A 23649-nucleotide genomic window follows, 5' to 3' on the forward strand; every position below is an offset into this window, starting at 1 on the left:
GCAGTGAGGGATTTCAGAAGCTGTAAAGTAGGTGTTGAGGCTTATGATGGACCATTGCCTCCTCCAAAGCCTCATTTCTTTTATTCTTCTTTTTTTTTTCTCTTTTATATATATATATATACTTTTTTTCCCCCATTTCCCAGGAGGCTTTAAAGTGCAGGAATAGAGGAATTACACTTTGGAAAAGAATCCTGGCACTGAGCAGGCTGGGGACAGTGGAGTGTGTGCTGTAGGTGTAGATCAGCTCTCCCATAAAAGTGTGAAGGTTGCCAGAATGGGACAGAGAGGAGAAGTGAGCCCTCAGCCCATAGAGATGACACTGCACATTTAATTGCTAATGGACTCTTCAGAGAGCACCTCAGCTGCTATAATTAGAACAAGCAAATGTGTGGTGTTACCTACAGGGAGCAAAAAGGGAGTCTTTCGTGATCTTCTTGACCTTTGCTTTCTTGCGTTAATTTGTTTAATACCAGGGAGATTTTCCTGCTGTAAAAACTTGCTTAAGCAGAGACTTCTCCAGGATCTCTGAAAAAGACATGCTTATTGGGAGCTTCAGGGATCCACTGTGTACTGCTTGCCCCTCTCTTTCCCTCCTGGATCAGACTTTTACCAGCTGGTGCAATTCCATAATTGCAGTCAGGCTTTATTGCATTAAACTTGCTAAGAAAATAATGTCTGTGCCTGTGGGGCTCAGCGTGGGGGAGGAAACTTCGGGAAAATGTTAGATAAATAAACACTTCTGAGTGCTTCTGAAACATTGTAATTGCTCTTTGCAATCTTTGCTTTTTCAACACCTACTAAAAAGGACTTACTGCTTGTGCTATTTGTAGCTCCCAAGGTAATTTGCAAAGAGCCGCAGTGGCGTTGTCCCTGCTGGCTTTGGGAGGGTGCAGGTCAGGTGTGCTGAAGAACCCGGGGCTAAGGCAGGGCAGGTTCCAGGGCTGGTGTCTGACCTGCAGAACCCGGGCTGGCTGGGGGTGAGGGGCTGGGGGTCAGAGCTGTAAATCTGATTGCACAAGGAGCGTGGCTTCCATAAGTACTGCGTGGTATAGACCAAGGATAAATCCTTTGGGATGCCTCTTGAAGCAATACCTCAGAAAAGTTTCAGGCATAATAAAGCTGACACAGAAAAGTGGGAAAAGGCTTTTTGAATAGTGCCAGGTGTTTCACTGACATTGCTTGTTAATTTGGAAGGCTTGTTGAAAGCTCAGCTAGAAAAGCATCCAGGTGTCTGCTCTGAGAGTGTACCTGGAGTTTCAAACACAGCAGGCAGTGCTGTCCTTTTCCCTGCTGGGGTAGTCATTAGTTAATGAGATTTGAGCAGGTGGGGTTGTTTGGAATTTCTTCAGCCTCCATATGCTAGCAGATTTCAGAGTTATATAAATTGGTATTTCAGGAAAAAGGTGGATAGTGAGACCTGCATTTCTAATAGGAGTTTCTGCAAATCTTGAAAAGCTGCAGCTTCTGCCTGACTCTTTTCCTTTTGATGTGGAAAAGACAATTGGTGACATCAGCACAGAACATCACCGGTTCTGCAAAAGCATGTTTGAGCCTCCTCTGCTCCAGCAGAAGAGTGTCCAGAGGCTATGGGGGTGGACTTGGAGCTGAGTGGTGCCACTGGGCCGGTGTCAAATGTGCTCACCAGCAGGGCAGGGAGTGCTGGTGATAGTGCCAGTGCCTTAGGATTCCTGGGTGGGATGACAGTTGTGCCTAAACACGAGGTATATCCATGAATGAAATGCTCCATTCCTTGTGCCAATGAACTCAGCTCTAAAAGCTTCACTTGCTAGCAGTAGCTCAATGGTCAGGCTGCCTGTGGAGCTTCCAGATGAGCTTTGGAGTAGAGCTCTGAGTCAAGACTTGCTCTGCAGCTCTGAGTTATTTGTGTCATGCTAGATGGGAATTGTCAAAGCTGCATTGTGTGGCTGCTTATCAAAGGATAGAGTAAAATCTTAGCCTTTATTTTTTCAATTCAGAATTTTTATTTATGCCTCAGGGACAAGCAAATAGAACCCAGCTTGTTTTGGCTATTCTTAGTATTCATGGGGCAGGAAGGGGAGGGAGAGGGCAAACAGCAAGAGCAAGGAGCTGCAGTAATGAGAATGATGTCTTATTTTAGTTGATGCTTAATCAAGACGTGTGGCTCCAGGAAGCAGGAAGAGATGATTTTGCCCTTTTTTTCCTGCTCTCATATATCTTTGATTATCACCAAGACTTACCCTAAACAATCTAACACCTGCCAATTATTTTTTCATCTTACAAATTTTTGTCCATCCTCAAAGACAGGGTAAACTGTTGGACTTATCTGATTTGCTTTTGTTTAATCTGTAATATTAATCAGAGGACTAACTCTTGGTGACTAATATATTACCATCTCTCAAAAGATGCCTAATTTAGTTCTAAAACTTTGATGATATTTATTACTTCAAGTACATTTTATTACATATTATTTAATGTAGTGAATTAGGGTAAAACTGACTGCATTTTAGAGCTGGATGTTGTGTCCTTCTCTCCTGTGAAGTCAGAGGCAGTACATGGGCCCCTCTGGAAGGTACAGCTACCTTATTGGCTTGCAGGAGCTGGCTTTGTAAAGCAGGTCAGCTTTTTGTTTCATGGCTTTTATTCAGTATCACTCTTGCTTACCAGGCCATCCAGAGAGTGTCTTGTTGCTTTTCCTGTGTCTGCTGCACTGCCTTCAGGGTTGATCTGCACTGACTCCCGATTTTCCTTGTGCCAGGGCGGTGAAATCCAGGACTGTGCCTACTTGGACAGCGAAAGCACCTACAGTGAGCCAGAGCTGTTTCCTGATGAGGAGGGGATGACTCTGGCCCAGCAGGAGGTTCACCATGAGTCTGACATGGACAGTGCCATCGAGAGTGCCCAGAGCTCCGAGGCCTCGGACGTGTGTCGGGGCGACGACAAGGACAGCGTGCTCGGTGGCCTCTTCCTGCCCGGGGACAAGTGAGTGGTGCCAGGGAGGAAGGAGCCTTTATGTGGCTAATCCCTCCTGGGGGAGGCTGAGGATGGCTGATGGATTTAGAAACTTAACATCCATTTACAACATAAGGGGGATGGAGGTCCAGGTCCTCTAAGTGGCTTAGATAGTCTTGGTCCTGGCTCCTTCCGGCACGTTCTGTGAGCACTCACGGGACTTTCATGTTGTGTGTTGAAGTGAAAGCATTGGGTGTCTCCAGAACAGATCACTGCAATAACATCCCCCAAAACATAGATTCTTCTCTGCTGCCATAAGCTTTATATGCTGGAATTAAAACAATACTTCCTGCAAAGCAGTTCAGTATAGGGAATACTGCTGCAGTCTTTTGTGCATCTAGTTGTGTGCCTGGTGTTGTGGGCTCTGCTGATTTGCTTTGCTACTTCATGTACCGAGTTAATTCTTTGTGTTTCTAATTTTCCATAACCTTTATTGTGCAACAGTAAATTGTGTTTAACACGGGGTGTCCTGGCATGTGCGTGTGTAACCATAGTTTGCTGTTAACACCAGTGTCTCTGTAACCCTAACTTGACTCTTCCCAGGTGTGTACCTGGGAATGCTGGTTAAAGATGGTTGTGGGGGAAAAGAACCTAATTTGGCTTAATCCTGCTTTGAACTGAATTAATGCAGTCACCACCAGACAGAGCTCAGCTGGGCTTGCTTTGTAAGCCTCTGCCTTGTCTTCTCTATTTTTGGCCTGTCATCTTGATTTGTGCCTCTTGAGCTTTGTTCGTTGCTAAGGCAGCCTTTCTTCTCTCTCCTGGGCCTCCTCGGATGCTCCCTGTGCTGCCTCATTCCTGCCCTCCTCCTGAATTTCTCAGCTAGCTGAGTTTTGGCCTTCTCCCATCTGCCCAAGCAACCTCAGAGACTTTATCAAGATAATTACAGTTTCCATCAGCTCTTTATCAAGCTTGTCTCCTCTGCTTGCCATTCCCAGTTCTCCAAAGCCCCATGCTTGTGGTGACTGACTTTTTCCCATGCTGTATTTGAAATGTTTTTCCTCCCAGCTGTGCCAGTCAGGCTCTTGTGAAGGGGGTGAGCAAGGCATTGTGCCTCCTGTACCCTCCTTCTAGGCCAGGCAGGAGCTACCAAGAGCTACTGTGCTCTGATAGACCTTGATTTATCCTCTGAGACCTCCTCAGCTTTGGTAAATCTGTTGGGGAGAAAAAAGCATGAGAAGCTTCATGCTTTTGTGTTAAAAGAGGCAATAGAGCTATTTACTGTGGGCAATAGAGAGATTTACTGTGCTGCTTGCTGAAGAAGCTGGTGAGTTGTTATCAGGTGTATCAGGCCTCTGAAATCTTGCTCTGAAGAACAGGAGATTACCTTTGAAAACAAACCAAAAAAAAACCCAAACAAACAAAAAAACACCAAACACTTGAAAGTTCCCTTGAGAAAGTGTTAGAATGAGGAAAATCAGTCACTTTTAGCAACTCCTTTGCAAATGACTGTGTAATTCCTAGGCCTCTAATCTTGGTGGAAGAAGGAGCTTCTTCCCAAACTCACTTGGTGTAACTGCAGTTAAGATGCAAACAACAGTAGGATTGTAAGATCTCCCAAAAACTTACCAATACACAGTATGTGCATGGTGCAGCAGCACTTTATGAATAGATGTCAGCTTCTCACTAATCCCTCAGCCAAGGAGCCTTGTTAGATAAGTCATCTATTTCTTGTATGAGTATTCCTATCTTTATCCTACAATAGTGTGCCTGGCTTGACTTGCCCTAATTTCTGTTAATGTGAGTTAGATAAATGAGTTGCAGGTTATAAATGGATCTCATCAAAACAGGGGAAACAAAAGAGCATACATCTGAAATGTTGGCAGGCTTCCTCTTCTACTAATTGCTTTTGGAGGGAAGGGATATGCAAATGATGCTTGCAGCATCCACCAAAGGAACACTGGTACATCTCTTGTTTACAGCTCACAAGTGGAGTATTACAGGAAGAGGACTCTCCCTGTAGAGAGGTTGAGAGGCTCAAGATAGACTCAGAAGAAATTTTGGAGGAAATATACAATATTGAGCTGCTGGAGAATAATGTCAGCTGGGAGTTGCTGTCCCATGGCTCAGCCGGTGGAGCTGGAGATACAAGCACTGTGCGCTGAAGCAGAGGGAGAGAAAAACTTAACCTGATCTGCATAGAGTGCCAGCAGATTCCATTAGTGCTTGGGCTGTACTGCAGAAGCCTTGGATTCTGCTGGAGAGGGAACACTTGGGCAATGCCAGGGACTCACAATTGAAGCATCTATTTCAGGTCTTCCAGGTGTATTTTCTGTAGGGAGAAGTTTGTTTGTAAGAACTTTTTTGTGGATTTACTGGCTTGTCTGACTGCCTCACCAAGGTGGGAGCTGAGTAAACCTGTGTAAAACACCTGCACTCTGCAGGTGCACTGCACAGGGCAGTCTGGAATCTGGGCAGGTGAACCCTGTGCACCCTCTGCAGCCACCTTGCTCTGTTTTATTAGATTTGACGTGCTCAAAACTGCTCTGCCAGCTGCTTTCCTGTGGTGCCTGACTCTGCTGATCTATTTACCTATGTGCCTGCTTTTTCTGAAGTCACAGGGTCCTGCCACTCCCTACCCATTTAACATCATTTTAGGTACTTTTCTGGTAGTTAGACAGCCTTTTCTTGTGGTCCATATATCCTCTGCAAGACAGAATTTGTCCTGATGGAAGGAAGGGCAGGAACCCAGCCTCCATTAGTCACATCAATAGCTTTAGTGACTGTCTGGTAAGTGGTGAGCAGAGTTTTCTTTCTGACCACACAGAGGAGAATGGCTGGAATTCCTGGGGTGTGGGAGAGGGTGTATGGATTACTGGGAAACTCTCTGGTTGTGGAATAGAGTGACAGCCTCTGTCTTATACATGGTCCTCTCACTATCCCATGCATTTCAGAGCTGTCTGCATGGTTCCTGCATTCAGAGCAGAAATCCCCATGTGGTCTTCACATGGAAGTGATGGCTGAGGATCATCAAAGTGTGCTCTTTAAAGCAAAATGGTTTGTGTTGATCCAAACTTGTCACACAGGTACCTTGTTCATAGATTCTCATGCTCTTGTCTCTCAAGGCACTCTGTCAGCTGCACATCAGGTACATTGAGCACTTCAGGGCTTTAGCACAAAGGTGGGTTACAGCTTCAAAGAGGGGACAGCCTGTGAAGGTGGAAGGTTCCATATGAGGTGAGGCGCTATCAAAGTCGGCCTTCGAGATGTTTTGACCTCTTGTTTCAGGTCAAGTCCTCACAACCCTTCTGCAGCATCTGACCTCTCCACTTATTCCACCGCCTCCCTGATCAGTAATGAAGAACAGTTTGAAGACTATGGGGAAGGAGATGATGTGGATTTTACTCCCAGTAGCCCATGTCCTGATGATGAGACCAGAACCAACGCCTACTCTGACCTTGGCTCATCTGTATCTTCCAGGTTGCTCCTTATTCATTAACAAACAATTTTTCATTTTTGTTCTTCTCTGACCATAGCAGAGTTTACACTGGTTAGGTAGACTTACCTTAAAAGCAAAATATTGTGAATTCATTTCCTGCCTTTTAATTGACAGAGTGCATGAAATAATAAGAGCTATAGCAAATATGTTGTTTCTGATAACCTCTGCTGGGTTCTGTTGAAAAAAATGGGCTATTTTGCTTGTAGAGATTTCTTTCTATTGCAGACAATAATTCCACAGTTCAGGGCTAGTATTGGAAAAGATTTGCTGCAAAGGAAACCAACTTCACATTATGTACCCACCCTGGTGTAGTGAAGACTTACAAGAGAGCTGTTTCTGTTTAGCATTCTGATACTACAAATCCTTAGCACTAATCTGTGAGGGGAACTGCTGCAATATGTTCAGGGGGTTATTTGAAACAAGCATCCTATTGGCTTGGAATGTCTTGGGAAACATAAGCAAGTAGCTGCTGTCTGTTAGGAGCTACAAATCCACAGCAGTGCCCTTGCCTCCTGCATGTATCCTCGGTCTCTGCAGCTCTTACATCTTGTGGCCAGGGCAGGTCCAGACTGTACAGCCCTTCTCCCAGGCAAGGGAACTGGGTGAGCAGGGCTGGGAAGAGCTGAGCAGGAAGATTCTCTAGGATTAGTCTGCTTGGATCAATAGCACACAGAGGTCTTGTCTTCATCGCTGACACAGGACAAGCTCACTGCATCTTTCTGTTCTGCATGCAGCCCCCCCGTGCTCCCCGTGTTTGCAGCATTCCTGCAATCCAGCCTGGCCACGTCTCTCATGCATGCAGAGCCAGACCCCTCTCCACTGCCCCTTCATGGTGATGGCTCGTGTCTTTCATCCCCTCTTTCCTCAGGTTTATGCAGCACTTTCCATTCTCATTCCTGGGGCTCAGTGCACATCATGCCATGATTGCTGTCTTTTATTTGAGTTTATTTTCTCTTTATCATGCCAAGAGGTACTGTTATCTCCTCTATAGACCTGGGTCCACTTCTCCCTTCCTCCTCATTCCAGGGTTCCTATCATCCTACCATCTGAGGGGGTTCATGTGACTTCCTACCAGACCACTCTCTTCTTCATATTCCTGCCTTTCTCTTGGAGAGAAGACTCTTCAGGTTGCATGCCAGGCTCTAGTGGGAAGATGGGCAAGATGAGAGGGGGATATTGCTGAGGTTGAATATGCTCATGTAGTAGCTCCCTTTGCTATGTGCATCACAGTGGACCACATGTACCTTTTGCTGTTCTTTTGGTCACCCAAACTGATTCTTTTCACTGCCACCCAGAAACATCCACGTCCTCTGGAAGGCCTCAGCCCAGACAGGTGGACTTGCCCTAGGAGTAGCACTGGCCATCATCAACTCTGACATAGATGGGCTGTGGTTAGAGATGGTTCTTCAGGTCCCTCATCTGTGATTCTGACACACTGTCACAAGGAAAACCTGTTGTGGGTTGGTTACTACAGCCAGTAACATCTCTCCTTTCCTGCAAACAGTGCTGGCCAAACCCCACGAAAAATGAGACATGTTTATAACAGCGAGTTACTGGATGTTTACTGCTCACAGTGCTGCAAAAAGATAAATCTCCTCAACGATTTGGAAGCCAGGCTGAAAAACTTGAAAGCAAACAGGTAAGCAGCCCATTGCACTGCTTTTGGCAATGCCCCCTTAACATGGGACTGGCTAATAGCAGGAGGACAGGGAGAGCAAGCCCTCTCCCTTCTGTATCCCATTCCTTCTTACACGTGTTGTTCTTACAAAACAGTAAGAAATTTAGACTTGGATATGTAGCCCAAACCAAAATGCTGTTCTTCATCAGCTCTTAAATATTTTTTCTGATTTAAGGTGCAGACATCATTGCTAAACTCAAATATTTTAACCAATGAGCTCTTTGATTGCAGAGTGAGAGTGATATTTCAAGGAATTTTTCCCAGGAAGTGGGATCTGCTGTGCTGCTTAGTGCAGAGCTACAGTTAGCTCCTGCTTTCTCCAGGTGGGAAGGAGGGATCTCCAGATCCTTGGCTAATGCACATAACCTTACATACACCTCTCCTAAAGCTACTGGTCAGCAGAGGTACTTGGCTTCTCTGGGATTTTTTTGTGATGTCAACAGAACTTGGAAAAATGATAAATCCTGTGGCAGAAGTTATGTTTGGAGTTCTTTGCAATTTCAGGCCTTTTTCTTACATTTCTCTCTCTGCCACTCGATCACTCCTAAGCTGTGCTGAGCACTTAAAAAGTGCTTCTAACAATCACCTAGAGTTTTTGAAGGGAATTATTTGGTGGGATTTTAGCTCCCCCTAGAAACTGGATGTGAGTCCTGCCTGTCAGCGTAATCCCTGGGACGCAGCGCTGCCCTGCTGCTCCTCACTATGCACAGCACTGTGGAACTTGCCATGAACAATGTTCCTGCCCTAGCAAGGGTCTGCCAACACCCAGACCACGACCAGCCAGGGCTTTGGGAATTTTCTGAGGGAGGCTGGATGTGCCTGACCAAGAGCTGTGTCTGTGCACACTGAGATGTGACATCCTCTTACCAAGAGATGCAGCAGGATATTTTTGATCTGGTTCCAGTGCTGTCTGCAGCAAAGGGTCTTCATTGAGATAGCACCAGTCTCTGGCTGCACAAGGGAACTGTAAAAATGGAAAGACCTCAGTTCCTGTGCTGAACTGGGAAGCATTATGGGGAAGGATAAACTAACTGTTCATAAAATCATCTAAAAACTGGAAATCCAGAATAAATGTCCATCACTAACTTGGTGTCCCTTTGTGGTGTTTCTAATGTTAGTTTCGCTCTGATTTACACTGACAAATCTCTGCTACATGTAACAGTATCTGCAAATTGACTTATTAATGATCACAGTAATTTGTGGCTTCACTCATCTTTGTGTTCTTAGTAATTGCAGCTTTTGATTCAGTTGTTAAAGAATATTGTTCACAGAATCATCTTTTGAGTAGGCTAAAAACGTCCATTATATTTCATTGTGCAATTGAAATTGAATCAAATAAGTGTTTAATTCCTCTATCATTCCTTCTGTATCCATGTAGCCCTAACAGGAAAATATCAAGCACAGCTTTTGGAAGGTAAGAGTCTTCAAGTTTTGTATGAATATTTGTGGAATCAGCCATAACAATTCCATACGTGGGAGTGGGAGACGAAAGTAGGAATAATTTTAGAAAAACAAAAATGTACCAAAATAAGTTTTTAAGGGAAGGGGGCCTGTGTTTGGGTATGAATGTTGCCCCTGTTACTCTTGGAGCAGGCCCCTGAATTGGAAACAGCTCTGTTAATAATACAGATAGTTTCTGCTTCCTTGTCTGCCAAATGTATTCCTTTGTACTGCTATTTCATCAGTCCAACTGCTGCTTCTTTAACCCTCATAATGTGGGCCTTCCTGCTGTTGCCAAAATATGAAGGAAAGCAAGAGCACCCCTTTAAAAAGTACATAAAGAATTGTTATCTTCCTTTGACTGAGTGAACCAGCCCTGGTCTGGTGAGGGCTGTAAGGTTCAAGGACATTTTAGATAATCTCCAGTGTTACATATTCTGACACTATTCTGCAGTGGGAATGCTTGATATTTCTTTTTTTCTGGTTTTTGAAGTTCATACAGTATGAAATTTTCTAGCTTAACTGTACCAACCAATATGCAGTGGTGACCCTATTTTAAATTTGTAATAAGGCAAATACAATTCAGTGCATAGTGTGAATAAGACTTAAGTTTTTTTAAAACTATGTTAATGCTAGTGGCAGATCCTATCAAAAGCAACAAAGAACTCACTCCATAGAACTAATGTCATTGACTGTGCTCAGTATGACTTCATTTAGCTACCAGTCTCTTGTAAGGCTTGGGCTTAAACAGTTGTAATTGTAACTGAAATGATTGCACAGATTTTACCATGGATGTTCAAAGTCTGAAGCCAGACTCTTTGTCCTCCCTCCTCATCAAGCGAAGTAATGATCCTTCTGATCTTTCAGACAACTCTTCCACAACAGTAACTTCAGCAGCAGTAATGGCAGCACAGAAGACTTGTTCAGAGACAGTATAGACTCCTGTGATAATGATATCACTGAAAAGGTGAGAATCTCTGTGCTCTGTGAGTTACCCAACCAAATCCTGCTGGAGCCCAGCATCAGTGGATCAAGATCTTACTCAGAATTACCCATGATCTGAAGTAGCTTATTTCAAAATGTCCTTGATGTTCCATTACTATTACAACTTTTCAGGCTTAACACAAGAACTGAGCAAGCACAGCTCTAGGCATTGTGTTAGGACTTCTTTATGGTGTATTTGCAGTGATCACCTTCAAGGAACATGCAGGGTCTGGGGAACTCAAAATTGTGGAGCTTAATTTTGCTTCTGGCTTTGCAGAGAAATATGCCCCCTTTTAAAATGATAGAGTAGCTAAATGCCAGTTAGAACAGTGAGGGAGTGTTTGAAGAGAGACTCAAACTCAGTCTCTTTTGCTTGTCCTTCCAGGTCACGTACCTAGAGAAGAAGGTGACAGAACTGGAGAATGATAGCCTGACAAATGGTGACCTTAAAAGCAAACTGAAACAAGAGAACACACAGCTGGTTCACAGGTAACAAAGCACAGAGCCAGGTCTCCTCACCAGCACAGTTGCGGAGAAGGAATATTTCTACCTCTAGAGTATGACCAAATCTTCTTCCTTAATGCTGACGGATGAAATAAGGCTTCATCTGAGAAGTCCAGGTGGAATAGGGGCTGCCTTGCTGAATTTTCAGCAAGAAGAGGCCTGCAGACAAGTGTTTTTGACAGAGATGTTACTGACTTGTACAGAGAAGATGCTTCTGCTGTAAGAGAGGTTACCCCTGGTGGTTGGGGTTTTTTCCTTGCATGTAGCAAGACCAGAAGGCTGGTTCTTAGTCCCAGCTTCATGAGACTGAAAGAATACTAGATGAACTGATGCTACTTAATTCTGTGTTTATTAGTAAATATGAGAGATACTGGGAGATGTTAAATGCCAAAAGAGATGGTGAATTAGAATTAAACAAGGGAGTAGGCTGGAAAGAGAGAGGCAATGAATTTGCTTCTGAAGCTGTTACTGAAATGAGATCTGATTTCCTTAGAGTTCATGAACTAGAGGAATTATTGAAAGACCAAGAAACATCAGCAGAACAGACTCTGGAAGAAGAGATAAAGAGACACAGAGAAGCTTACAGCAAGTATGAAAAAGAGAAAGGCACTGAAATTGAACTGCTAAATACAAGGTAACAAACATCTTGGTGCTGCCCTGAACAGGGCAAAAGGTCTTCTTTTCTTTATTTTTACTTTGCTTGTAAATGTAGGCTGTTCACCAGCAACAGTGCACAGATGGTGGCCCGTTGGCAGCTCTGTAGAGTAGCTCTGCAGTCACGTGTCTAATGCCCAAAAGCTTGGAGGATGCTTTACATTAATGCTTTAATCCACGTGGCCCATGTAGACAGCTTAACTGGATGTTTGGCACACATTCAAGGAAGGAATTGTGATGAGTTCTAGCAAACGTTTGTGTCTGCGTTTGTGTTTTCCAACTTATGTTTTTTCAGCTACCTGTTGTTAGGAGCACAAGAAGCTGAGGGTCAGGGTAGCATTTTACACCTTAGAACTGAACGAGCAAAAATGCATGTTAAAAAGTGCTATGATTAGAAAGATTTTCCCTATTTGGTCTTTCTATCAAGTGCAAGTGAGATGGCTTTTTAGAGCACACTGATGTGCATGCCTACATTCTTGAAGAGTTATTTGCTGTAAGACTTTTGTTATTAACACAGGGTTCAGCAACTGGAAGAAGAAAATGGTGATCTGAAAAGCACTGTCACACGGCTGAAATCCCAAACAGAGAGACTGGATGAGGTAACAAAACTCCTGAGTGCTTGAGCAATTTAACAGCTCTTTATAAGAGCAAACTCTTAGAGTGCTTGGCCCAGCTTCTTAAATTTTCCTTCCGTAAACAAGATTATTGATGGAATTGGAGCATTGGTCACCTTTAGGAGCAGGAACGTCCTGAGACACAAGGCAGCTTATGGCCAGCTGTGTCTGTAGGTTCCTGTTGTGAAGCTGAGCTGTGTCCTGCTCTTGCCAGCCTGTTCTGAAGTTCCCCGTTGGTTCCAGGAGAGGCAGCGCATGTCAGACAGGCTGGAGGACACGAGTCTGCGGCTGAAGGATGAGATGGATTTGTACAAGAGGATGATGGACAAGCTGAGGCAGAACAGGCTGGAATTCAACAAGGAGAGGGAAGCCACACAGGAGGTAAGTGTGAAGAGGGATGTAAGACTAGGCAGTCTCATATCACCTGCATGGAAGCCCTGAGGAGAAGGAATGGGCAGACAGATGAGCACTGAGAGCACCATATCCAGTGAAGTTATTGCTGGATTGTGTTTCTGTGGGAAGGGTGCCCACAGAGCAATGAATGCTGCAAGAATACTTAAAAAGTGCCAATCCCTGACCCAAAGGGCTTACAGCTCTTGGAGAACTGTGTGCCCTAACATTTCCCTCTGTTTGCAAGGGAAATTATGCATGAAGCTTAGCAATCACAGCCATTGCCAGCTCTGGGGCTGTTTAGGGGACCTGTGCTTGCAAAGGTAGAGGAAGAGGCTGTGTTGTAGGACTGGCCTCGGCCAGGCTCAGGGAGTGCTTTTGCTGGAGTACAGAGGGGGCTGTTTGGAGGGAGGGCTACACAGACAGGGCCTGTTTGCTGCCCACAGCTCATCGAAGACCTGCGGAAGGAGCTGGAGCACCTGCAGCTGTACAAGCTGGAATGTGAACGTCCTGGACGTGGCAGAAGCTCTTCCTCCAGCCTGAGTGAATTCAATGCCAAAACCAGAGAGGTGGAAATGGAGCATGAAATAAAACGGCTGAAGCAGGTGAGCAGGGAAGGGCCTCTCAATCCACATCAAATGTACAGAAATACCTTGAAAATGCAAGCCCAAGCACTCTGCCTTCAGATTTTGTCCCCCCGTTTCTCACACAAGCACAAGAGCCTCGTTGCATCTGTGCAGGACTTCTTTGCACTGGTGATGTAAATTATGCCCCAGAAAAACTCAGGCAGGGAGGCCTTGTCACTGGAGGTAAGAGTTGCTGTCAGCTGCAGCCTCACTGTGTGTCATCCAAGCTACCTGTAATGTTAAAATATTTTTTAATGAAATCTTGTAAGACAAACTTAAAAAACAATGTCTTTTCATCCTTAAATAGGAGAATCAGAAACTTCGTGACCAAAATGATGATCTGAATGGACAGATTCTAAGCCTCAGTCTTTACGAAGCTAAAAACCTCTTTGCAACGCAAACAAAGGCCCAGTCACTGGCTGCTGAAATCGATTCTGCATCGAGAGATGAGGTAATGTGCTTTTCTAATCAGGTACTACATCCAAGAATGTGCAATTTTCAATGTAATTAACTGTCAAGGTTGAACTCTCTGAAGCTGACAAATGAACGACAGAAAATTCTGCTTTGCTAAGAGTTCAAGGGTGTTAGAAGATTGCCTTTAACACTGTTTTGGTATCCTTATATTATAACTCTCCCATTTTTCTCTCCAAAAAATTTGAATTATTAGGATCTCAGTGAACTGTTTTGCAGTTCTAACATCTTGTATCTTGCAGAGTAATGTGAGAGTATGACATTAATTTCATACAAAAATGGCCATTGCTAGTTACTTTAATTTTTGCTTTTTGTTCTTGTGTTGCTTCAGTAACAAGGTCTCACATATTTGAGCTATATATTCCCTGTAGCAGAGCTGAATTCTTGGAGAAAGTAACTTCTGTGCAAATAATAACTTGGTAATGCTTTGAAATATATTCTGGGGAACCCATTTGTATGTGGGCTGAGTCCAGCTGGTGTAGCTTCCTCTGAGGTCCAGGACAGATTGTGAGATGAGGCCAATGGATACATGAGAGCTCCCAGGGAAGAAGACAGGTTAGTGGTGAAGGAGATCAAAGGAATTGTTTGTCCTTGATGCTCTATCTCTTCCAGACAGAACTTCCCATTTCTTCATCAAGAAAAGTTGAGACAGAAAAGTCTTTTTTACCTAGTCTGTACTGGACTGACCTGTCAGCCTTAGTTCCTGGGCAGGCCCTTGAAGTGAAGGCCCTTGAATTATATGGTAGAGAACTTAATTTCTTGCTGAACCAGAGCACTGTGAAGAAAGGCTGTTTGCTTGTAGAGCTCTAATTAGGTAAAAGCAAACTGGCTTTTGGTATTGTCAAGAAAAATCTGACTTTGTCCCTTTCAATCTCATGGCTCTGGCTGATGTGAGGAGTATCCAGCACTCCCCCTTTAAAGGAAGAAAGGCCTGAAAGCTGTGTCCCAGACTCAGCAAAACCTCACAGACCTGCACAAACTGTTCCCATTGTGCCATTTTTCCTCTATGATCAGAACAAAGGTAACAATCTGCAGATTCAGGGTGGGACTTCTGTGAAGTCTTATGAAAATGGACAGGCAAATAACATGAGCTTTAGGAGGATCTGGGACTCTGACATGCCTTGGCAGCTTTTTCAGTTTGGCATTAAACATTCAGAGATGAAAAGCAAAGCAGTCTTCATCTTTAGAGAGGTTGAAGGGCCTTTTACAGCCCAAAAATCTGGTGAAACACATGTATTTAATACAGAACATTGAATAGCAAGTGGGTTGTTCTTGTGGAGTATGTAGTGGTTGTTTTGGAGATTTTTTGGAGAGAAAGTATGCACATCTCTTAAAAAAATCCAGAGGAATTCCAGAGGAAGCACATATTTTTCTTGGTGCAAAACACTGAAATATTTGTTCAGTTCAGCAGCCTTTCATGCAAACACCTTTAGATTTCAGTAGTAATAAAAAAATTGAGTATCATGAAGCTCTTGCTCTGAGATGAGGCAGTTGATCCATGGTATGGATGCAGGATGGATTGGCATGGTAGATGGGGTACTTGTTTCAAATGACCTGCCAGAAGATCCCTGGAGATGACTGTTCACCACTTTGTTTGATAGCAAAGATCTGTAACATACAGAATTGTTTCTAGTACAGATACAGGGAGGAGCTGGAGTTAGAAAACCTGTCACAAAAGGAATTGATGATCCTGAGCAGGCACTGGTCTCTCACCTGTCTCAATTTCAGACTGTTACATAAACTACTGAGAATATTTCAGGAGTAACTTGGAAATGTTGTGTTTTAGCTCATGGAAGCCCTCAAAGAACAGGAAGAGATAAATTACAGATTGCGACAGTATATGGACAAGATAATTTTGGCAATCCTGGACCACAATCCATCTATCTTGGAAATAAAGAATTGAAGAGAATATGAGAAGGAAAAGCAGCAACTGCCTGATATTTCTGCACATGCCACTGGATCTAAGCAGCACTCTGATACTGTAAATGAATCTATAAATGATATAATACACCCTAGGTGTGAGTGTGGGTGCGCGGGTGTGTTTATATGATGTTTGGTACACTGTTATTTGTCATTGAATTGGCTTGGTTAGACTTTTTCCGTGCACTTTCAATACCTGTGATGAGATGGATACTGTATATTAATGTAATAACAATATAACTGGATCATGCTGTTTTAGATACTGGACAAAATGACTCTACCTCTAGTTGTAAAGGTAAAAATAGACAATGGAAACATATGGATGTGGCCCTAACTTTAGGAGCAAGAATTTTTTTCTTTGTTCTTCCAGGAATTTGGGTACCACAAACTAATTGACATACCCAGGTTCAGTTCCTGACTGGTGCTGAATGTAGTTTCCTATTTGATTTAGTTTTAGTACTTAAACCACACATCAGATTAAAAAACAAAAACAAAACAAAACAAAAAAAACCAACCAAACAAAAAAACCCACAAAAACACAACAAAACCCCACAACATTTGGGAAAATACACAAAGTAAATGGGAAGGAAAGGAAGATACTGCAGAATTTTTGCTATTTATGAAAAATCACTATCCATTTGTTTGCCACTGTCAGCACAAAGTGTTTTTCATGTAAGATCACTTTGGAGCCTGCTTTCGGATGCTCTGAGCCTGCTCTCTAGTGTGTGTGCATGTGTGTTTTTTATGTCAGGGTCCCTGTAGCATTGAGGCAAAGAGGTTTCAAATCTGTTCCCCTATTTTCAGGGGTATATTATGGGCCATTAAAATGAATTCTGGGCTTCTGCCACTTCCCCTCACCCTGATTTTAAAGATTTCACTGAAGGAACACATTCCAGTTCTTACCAAAAAAAAAAAAAAAAGAAACAGAACAACAAAATATTTGCATGAAATGTCTCACCTTAGGGGGAGGAGGAGGACCAGCCCTCCATATGATGTGCTGAGTTGCTTTCCCACCCCAGACAGCTGCACTCCTTTGAGAATGGCATTTCTGGGCAGCCTGTGCAGAGGAACAGCTGGTTCCTGGCGCAGCAGTGGAGGACAGTCTGGTACAGAGTGGCTTCTACCTATAGGACAGGAAAAAGAAAAAGAGTTTCATCTTGCGGGAGTTGCCAGTCCAGACTGAGCACACACGTGCATATCTAAAGCGCTGAGTAGGGAGCACATCCCAGTTTAGATGAGCAGTTGTGCAGGTGCTTAACTTTAGGTGTGTGCTGCATCTGCTTATGGACGTCTGTGGGACAGAACATTAAGCTTTAAAGTTGAGTGTATGCTTAAATGCTGCCTTAAATAGGGATGACTTCAACATGTGCCTGTGTTCTCCAGAGCTGGATCTATTCTGTAGGGCTAGGACATTTTTAATTAATAATGTAGCTTATATAAGGAGCTTATGGAATTGTTTGGGTAGTTGAATGCTAAAAACAAATTTTATTCCATGCACTTTTTTTTAAAGTAAAAGTTTCACACTTTTGATTCACACCAACTGGCACAGAAAAATCAGCCAGAGTATTTGGCTTTCCCCAGGGCATAGAGATGTTTCCTCTATTAAATACACTCCCCAGGAGAATGTTACAGTAGCAATGACTGTGCTTTTCTGTGTATTTCTTGCTGTTGACAGTGTCTTGCCCCTAGTATTCTCTTGATGTATCTTGGTGTGTATATGTGATACATTTTTCCTGAATTTGAATACACAAAACTGTATTCAGTTAGGGATGTAAATATATATAATTTTTTTCTGCAATCTCTGTGCTTTTGCCTTCAGTGATGTGTTACTGGAGTGATGGGAAGCAGGGGACGTGCTGAAATCAGGCTTTCTTGAAGGCAAGAAAATAAAAACAGTTTGTTTCTATGTATCTGCATAGGCAGATGTAAAGTAAGTGGAAAGAGAGAGGAACCAGAAGAATGACTGAGAGACAACAGTGCACACAGGTCTGCAGTGCTCTGGGAGAAATGGGACACTCTGGTTCAGTCATGTCACAGGGCTGGGTTCCTGAGGCTCTGGGGTGATCTGGAGGAAAGGATTTAAAGACCACTCCTTTGCCACCTGGGAATGGTGTAAGATGTAACACTGCAGCAGCTTCTGTTTGTTTAGAAGTAGGTGGAACCCCATGGAAACCCCACACATCCACTTTTCCCACCTGCTGCTGCTTCTGGATGTGCTGCCCAGAAGGTGGGAGAGAGGCAGTTCAGCCAGCTCGGTGCTTCCTGCCTGCAGGACTCCTCACCTGCACTTTAGTGATGGCATTTCCCTCTGCCTGGTGCTGTTTGTAGGTAGTGCCAGAGACTTCACTCTTTGTAGGCCACAGAGAACTCTTCCACAGTGTCAGGAGGCTGTTGCAAACCTGCTGTGACCAGCAGGGCCAGGTGACCCAGCAGCCCTGCTTCTGGAGCTGTGTTGCACTGCTGTGCTGCTCTCATGCAGTGCATTTAGTTAGAGTGAAGCTCTTGCAGCTTAGGCTGGTGACTGAATGTTTTCCCCTAATTGTTTCTAAGTAAACTGGACTCGCCTTCAAAATTTCAGTGATCTAAAGCCCAGTCTCATTAGGGTGGAAGTGTTGAGGACTGTTGCACTGAAAGCAAAGCCCGTGGACTTGAACAGAAGACATTATTATAGTGAGAGCCAAGTTTTTGTGCAGATAATTATATGTAGGAGGTGAACAGTCACTAGTAGTGACATGTAGTCACTAAATCTGGCTGATATCCCAAAAGGAATGCTCTAGCCAAGGGTACTTAGCAGTGGAAATTTCTTAAATCTTACAGGACTTCTTGTTCAGCTCTGTACCCAGCTGTGTAAGTATTTAGAAACTCTTCCTTGCTCCAGTGTTTGCATTTGAAGAGATGTCTTACCACCATGTTGGTGGTGTTTGTAGCTGTGTTTTATTGTGTAAAGGAGGTATCCTTCTGCTCCTGTGGGGCCCTTGGTGTCGTACTGCCATCTGTTACTGTGGAAATCATATCCAGATACTTACTATGTTTGACAAATAATGTGAGTTGGAGGTGGGAGAGGCATTTCACTGGCAGATATATTTTCCTCTAAGGTATCCACCTCTAAAAATACTAATTAGCAATTGCATTCTTAGACTGAGTAACTATAGATATCAGAGTAACTCATCTTGCAGCTCAAGCCCTGGAGAACCCTTTTATCCCAGAAAAGAAGTCATTGTGTTTTATGACAGGCAGGTAATTTGGTAATAAAGGATCACTTGGTGGTTCACTGGGGCAGGGAGAAGAGTAATCTGATACCAGTGTTGCAGAGAGTGCATATTTTGATCAAGTGTCAGACAGACACTGGCAGAACAGACAGGAGATGTTGCAAATGGGGACACACTAACTTCGCTGTCCTCTGATAAATTTCTTACTTCTTTGCTGTGGACATCCTTTGTATTCTCAGGCTGGCCTGGAAAGTACAGCCTGCCTCTGTCAGTGTTACTGTTGGCGGAACAAGGGCCTGCCTTCCCTGGGTAAATCACTTCAGGCACAGAAATGTGGTATCATCTCTCTAGCAATACACAGATGCAGTGAACACTCCTGTGTCAAACCCATGGTTCTCTTTAACCCTTGGGGGTGTAAACACAATCCCAGGTACTGTATCTTGACCTTAGATTCTGAAAAGCTAAATTATATTCTGGTCAAACCTGTTGCAAACCACTACAGGTATTTCTGGACAGTGGAAAATGAGACTGGCCTTTGGCTAGAAGCTGCCCTTGGTCAGGCTAATCCCACGCAAGGTACTGCAGAAAAAATACCTCTTTCAAAACTTGCACTTAAAGAATACCTGAAATGCAGTCTGTCAAGATTTTCCTGGTATTGGCTGCTTCCCTCCAGACTTCAGCTGCTGCCTAGTTCTGATTTCAGAATGATGCTGATTCAAAACTGCTTTGACATCAAAAGAAGATTTTTCAGCTTTTTGAATAGCTTCTATTTAAGACTAAAGCAGTTAAGGAATTTTTCTTGAAGTGCAACATTGATGAACTATCCCATCTATTTTTAAGGAATTTTAAATATGCAAATATGTAGGAAGTTTCAAAGAAACCCAGCATCCAATGAACTTTTGTTGCCAACTTTCCTTTCACGGTCTTTGGGAAAAATTCAGATATTTCTCAGCCAGCTCTGTAGGGAGTTGAACACAGCATTATTAATTCTCAAAGATGTGTATCAACAAATATTTTGCTGTCTGAGTGCAGCAATGCTCCATTTACTTTGGTAGAACTGCATTGCTCTCCAGAGAGGATCTAGGGCAGTATTTAGGCTCCCTAATCTGGTTTGTAAATGAGGGCTTGGAAGCTGATATATAAACACACATTGTGGGCTGCTACACGAGGCACTGCTCACTGGTCTGTGCATCACAGTGCCCGTGACATGTGATGAGTCTAAGAACTAGAATTTACAAATAAAAGAATGGTTTTTTTACATTCTTTAATGGCAGTGAATATGCAGTGGTTTTCTCTTAAAACAAATACTGTATGGTGTGGTCTGAGGGATTTTTTTCCAAGGAAGGAAGGAAGTAGCAGCTGATCAAACACTTGCCAAATCAGTGGCTTGGCTTATACTGATTTAAGTGAAAACTTGACTCAGACTTTAACTGAGCAGCTCCTGGTGTAAGCAGCAATGCTCATATTCTTCTCAAGTCATTTGTTACTCAAGAAACATTGTCAAGAAGTCATGACTGGTCGGTTTTAAAGGACATAGTACCACAGTTCTGACATTTTGTTCCTTTGCATCTCAGTATTTTTGAATTCATTCAAAATATTGATCCTAGGAGCAATTTGCTGTTAAATCATGCATGGATTTCTAGTTAATGAAACTCTACATGTAGCTTTAGAGTTTGATGAAGATTGCAGTCGGTACTGGTCTGAATCCTGTCATTCTGCATAATGCACTGGGAGTTGGTCTGATGTGCAAGAGAGTTGTTTCTTTCTGGGACTCTTCCTCAGCGTTCTGTTGACATTTACATTCTTGGTCTTGTCCCCAGCCACTGTCAGGTGTCTGTGTGCCTTGGGGCAGCACTTTGAGCAGATGGGAGGAACAAATTCAATATTCTTGGCTTTAGTGTGACTTTAGCTACCAAGGCAAGAATATCAGTCCTGTCTTTATACCAGGCCAGTCCTGTCCTTGCCTTTTTTTGTGGTTGTGAGAACTGGTTGTGTCCCACGTACAAGACAAAACTGTAGCTGGTTGTCATGGTATACAGGCAGGTGGGGTGAGTAACGGTGATCCAGGTGAGGGATCCCTGGGATGTGCCTCGGTTCTGTGCAGGTGTCCCACTGCACACTCTGGAGGCTCAGGCCTGCAGCTCAGCGTGGCCAGCACATCACAGAGGTGACAGCAGCAGCCCCTGAGGATCTGCAGGCAGAATCTGCAGGCAGGGCCACGCTACCCCGGTTTGCCACAGTGTGGAGCCAGCTGCCAGGGCTCTGCTGCTCTCTGCACCCCGGCCTTCAGCCTGCTGCCTTCAGTCTGCGGCTTCTGTTCAACTGCAAAAGCAGTACCTGGTCAAACATACTGTTAGAGAGATTTGGTTTTACTGGACTTTAAACCTAATGAAAACATTAACAAACATGGGCTTCTGCAGTGTAATTTGGACACCTAGCCCTGGAATGGAGGTGCTGTGAGTGGAGCAGCTGTGACACCTGAGCTGTCAGCTTTGCTGTCACCACTCTGGGCACAGTGACACCCTGCAAACCCCTCAGAGCCGCTGCGCCCCAGTGAGGGGTGGCAGGTGACTGTTCTGGGGGACACATCTGTGCAGGGGTCAGGGGCTGCAGGCACTCCTCCTCCCAGTGATGAACTCACACTCCCCAGCATCAGCCCTGATTTATTTACCACCTTATCCATAGCTAAATTATTCTGGCTTTGGAGAAGGGACATCAGAAGGAGAACCAAGAATTTAGTATCCTGTGAACACTTCAGTACACTACAGGGCAGTAAATGTTGCACTGATATATATGTAAATGCTGAGACATTTTCAGAATTACTGTAAAATCAGTTGTGAGAGCCATTTGTTTTTCTCTGTTGCACAGACTAGTCACTTTTTTTGCATGGTTACATATTTTAGTACTTGTGCCTTTTACTTCTCTGTTGTGAGGATACATTTTATTTTCACATTTTATCATCTGGTTTTGGACACTTTTTATATACACTTCTTTAATCATCTGGTTTCTTGTAATGTACATGTGTATATATAAAATAGATCAGATTTGTATTCATGTGCCTCTGAGATGTAAAAAATATTCATTTTGTACAGGTTTTTTTAGAAGCACTAGGTCATGGTCTAAATTACGTAGCAAATGAAATTTAACATAATTAGCAGTTCTTTGTCTTCTTTTAGGAATGTTGTGTCAGATGGTTGGTCTCTTGTAAGGCAATGTCACACACACTCTGCAGATTTATTGTTTTAGTATTGTTTTGAGACCAATTCTATCCACTTGTTGGCTTAAGTTAATTCAAAATAATAAAACACTTAATTAAATGTTACAGTCCTGACTTGGTGATTATAGTTTTTATTTCCATTAAAGCAAATTTGCTTCCTTTTATACTTGAAATGGGCACCAGACCAAAACCTCATTTGAACACATTGCCCATTTCAGGTTAGCTTCCATTCTGGGATTATTTTTGTGGGATCAGGCAAGTGATTTACTTTGACCACTGAAATGGAAAAAGAAATAGCATTACCAATTGATAGACTCTCCATCTTAGAGTGCCTAAAATGTTTTAGTTAGTCCTTGTCTTCCCTGCCTGGCTTCTGTGGCAGCATTTCCTAAGGACAGACCCTGGCTCTGCATTGCTCTTGCAGATGTGAGAGATTGGGTGTCTTGCTCTTCACATTTTGGCAGATGCTGAACAAACTCCTTCTCTTGGGGTTTGTAGCACAGCACTCTCCCACAGCATTTGGGAAGCTGTGTAGATGCATTGTGAGCCTGGACATCTGTAACTGGCAACAAGGGCCCTGGTCCTAGAAGTGTCCTTCCCTCCCTCCAACCTCTTATCAAGCTGGTGGTTTCATTTCTGGAGTGTTGACCCTGCTCATCTGATGAGACCCTCAAATTGTTCCCTCTCTCACACCTTGTTGTTTACCAATACCCCACTCACCAGCCCCCAGACAGTGAGATAATAAACTGTGGTAAGTCTCAAGGAAAAAATCATCAATATCCCCTAAATCTTTCAAAAAACAAAGTTTTTATCTATGAAAGAATATGTTCCATTCTCACAGAGCAGATTTTTTTTAACTGAATTTGACAACCATTTCACAGAAAAAAAACTGCATTAGAAGTAAGGAGGTGGTTTTGTTTTTTATTTCAAAGGCTGCTTGGTATGAAAATGAGCAAAGTTCACTTGCTCCATTGTTACTGAAAAAAAGCAGCCAGCAAAAGTGGCATATGACTATTTTTAATCTCATTCTGTAATTTATAACATCAGTGAAGTGATGTCAGTACTGTTGCAACGTGCCATTACACTGTTTTCTCTGTATTTTCTTGAAATACTTTTGGGGACAATAAAGCTGTCCTTGCTGATATGGATCCTTCAGGTAGCTGTAATGTACAATCAGATATGTAAATAAATTATTTGCTTTCCCTGCATGACTAAAGCATTGTCTGTGGTGGGTGACTGATTCAATGTCCCTCCTTACCTTCCTCCCTGGTCCACCTCTATTTCTGTGCTTCATTTAAAGAAGGAATGCCCAGTTCTGTTCTCACCCGCCCAAGCACCAGCGTCATTCACTTTGCATAAGTTACACAGATGGCACCGGGGAAGATGTTTGCTCGCTGCATGCCTTTCCTGACATCCACAGTTGTGTTAAATTTCCAAGCCCAAGCTTCACAGGACCCAACCCATTAATGTCTCCACCAACAGCGCTGCCCTTCTCAATTGATGGGAACTCCA

The 23649-nt window shown here is 43.4% G+C and overlaps 1 protein-coding gene across 5 annotated transcripts in view; it reads left to right on the top strand.

The window, feature by feature from the left end:
* Nucleotides 1-23345, top strand: part of RAB11FIP4 (RAB11 family interacting protein 4) — a 120250-nt gene extending 96905 nt beyond the window's left edge. For 3 of the 5 annotated variants that reach the window (XM_030961834.1, XM_030961839.1, XM_030961837.1), the window contains 12 exons: nucleotides 2738-2961; nucleotides 6220-6411; nucleotides 7935-8069; nucleotides 9487-9522; nucleotides 10416-10515; nucleotides 10918-11021; nucleotides 11530-11670; nucleotides 12208-12289; nucleotides 12548-12685; nucleotides 13141-13299; nucleotides 13628-13771; nucleotides 15578-23345. In XM_030961834.1, coding sequence (XP_030817694.1) covers nucleotides 2738-2961; nucleotides 6220-6411; nucleotides 7935-8069; nucleotides 9487-9522; nucleotides 10416-10515; nucleotides 10918-11021; nucleotides 11530-11670; nucleotides 12208-12289; nucleotides 12548-12685; nucleotides 13141-13299; nucleotides 13628-13771; nucleotides 15578-15694 — 1572 coding nt within the window. In that variant the 3' untranslated portion in view covers nucleotides 15695-23345. The remainder of the gene's footprint in view (nucleotides 1-2737; nucleotides 2962-6219; nucleotides 6412-7934; nucleotides 8070-9486; nucleotides 9523-10415; nucleotides 10516-10917; nucleotides 11022-11529; nucleotides 11671-12207; nucleotides 12290-12547; nucleotides 12686-13140; nucleotides 13300-13627; nucleotides 13772-15577) is intronic. The other 2 variants (XM_030961835.1, XM_030961836.1) reach the window with 2 other exon arrangements.
* Nucleotides 23346-23649: the final 304 nt, after the last annotated feature.

Source organism: Camarhynchus parvulus, chromosome 18, assembly GCF_901933205.1.
Source record: "Camarhynchus parvulus chromosome 18, STF_HiC, whole genome shotgun sequence".
NCBI lineage: Eukaryota > Metazoa > Chordata > Aves > Passeriformes > Thraupidae > Camarhynchus > Camarhynchus parvulus.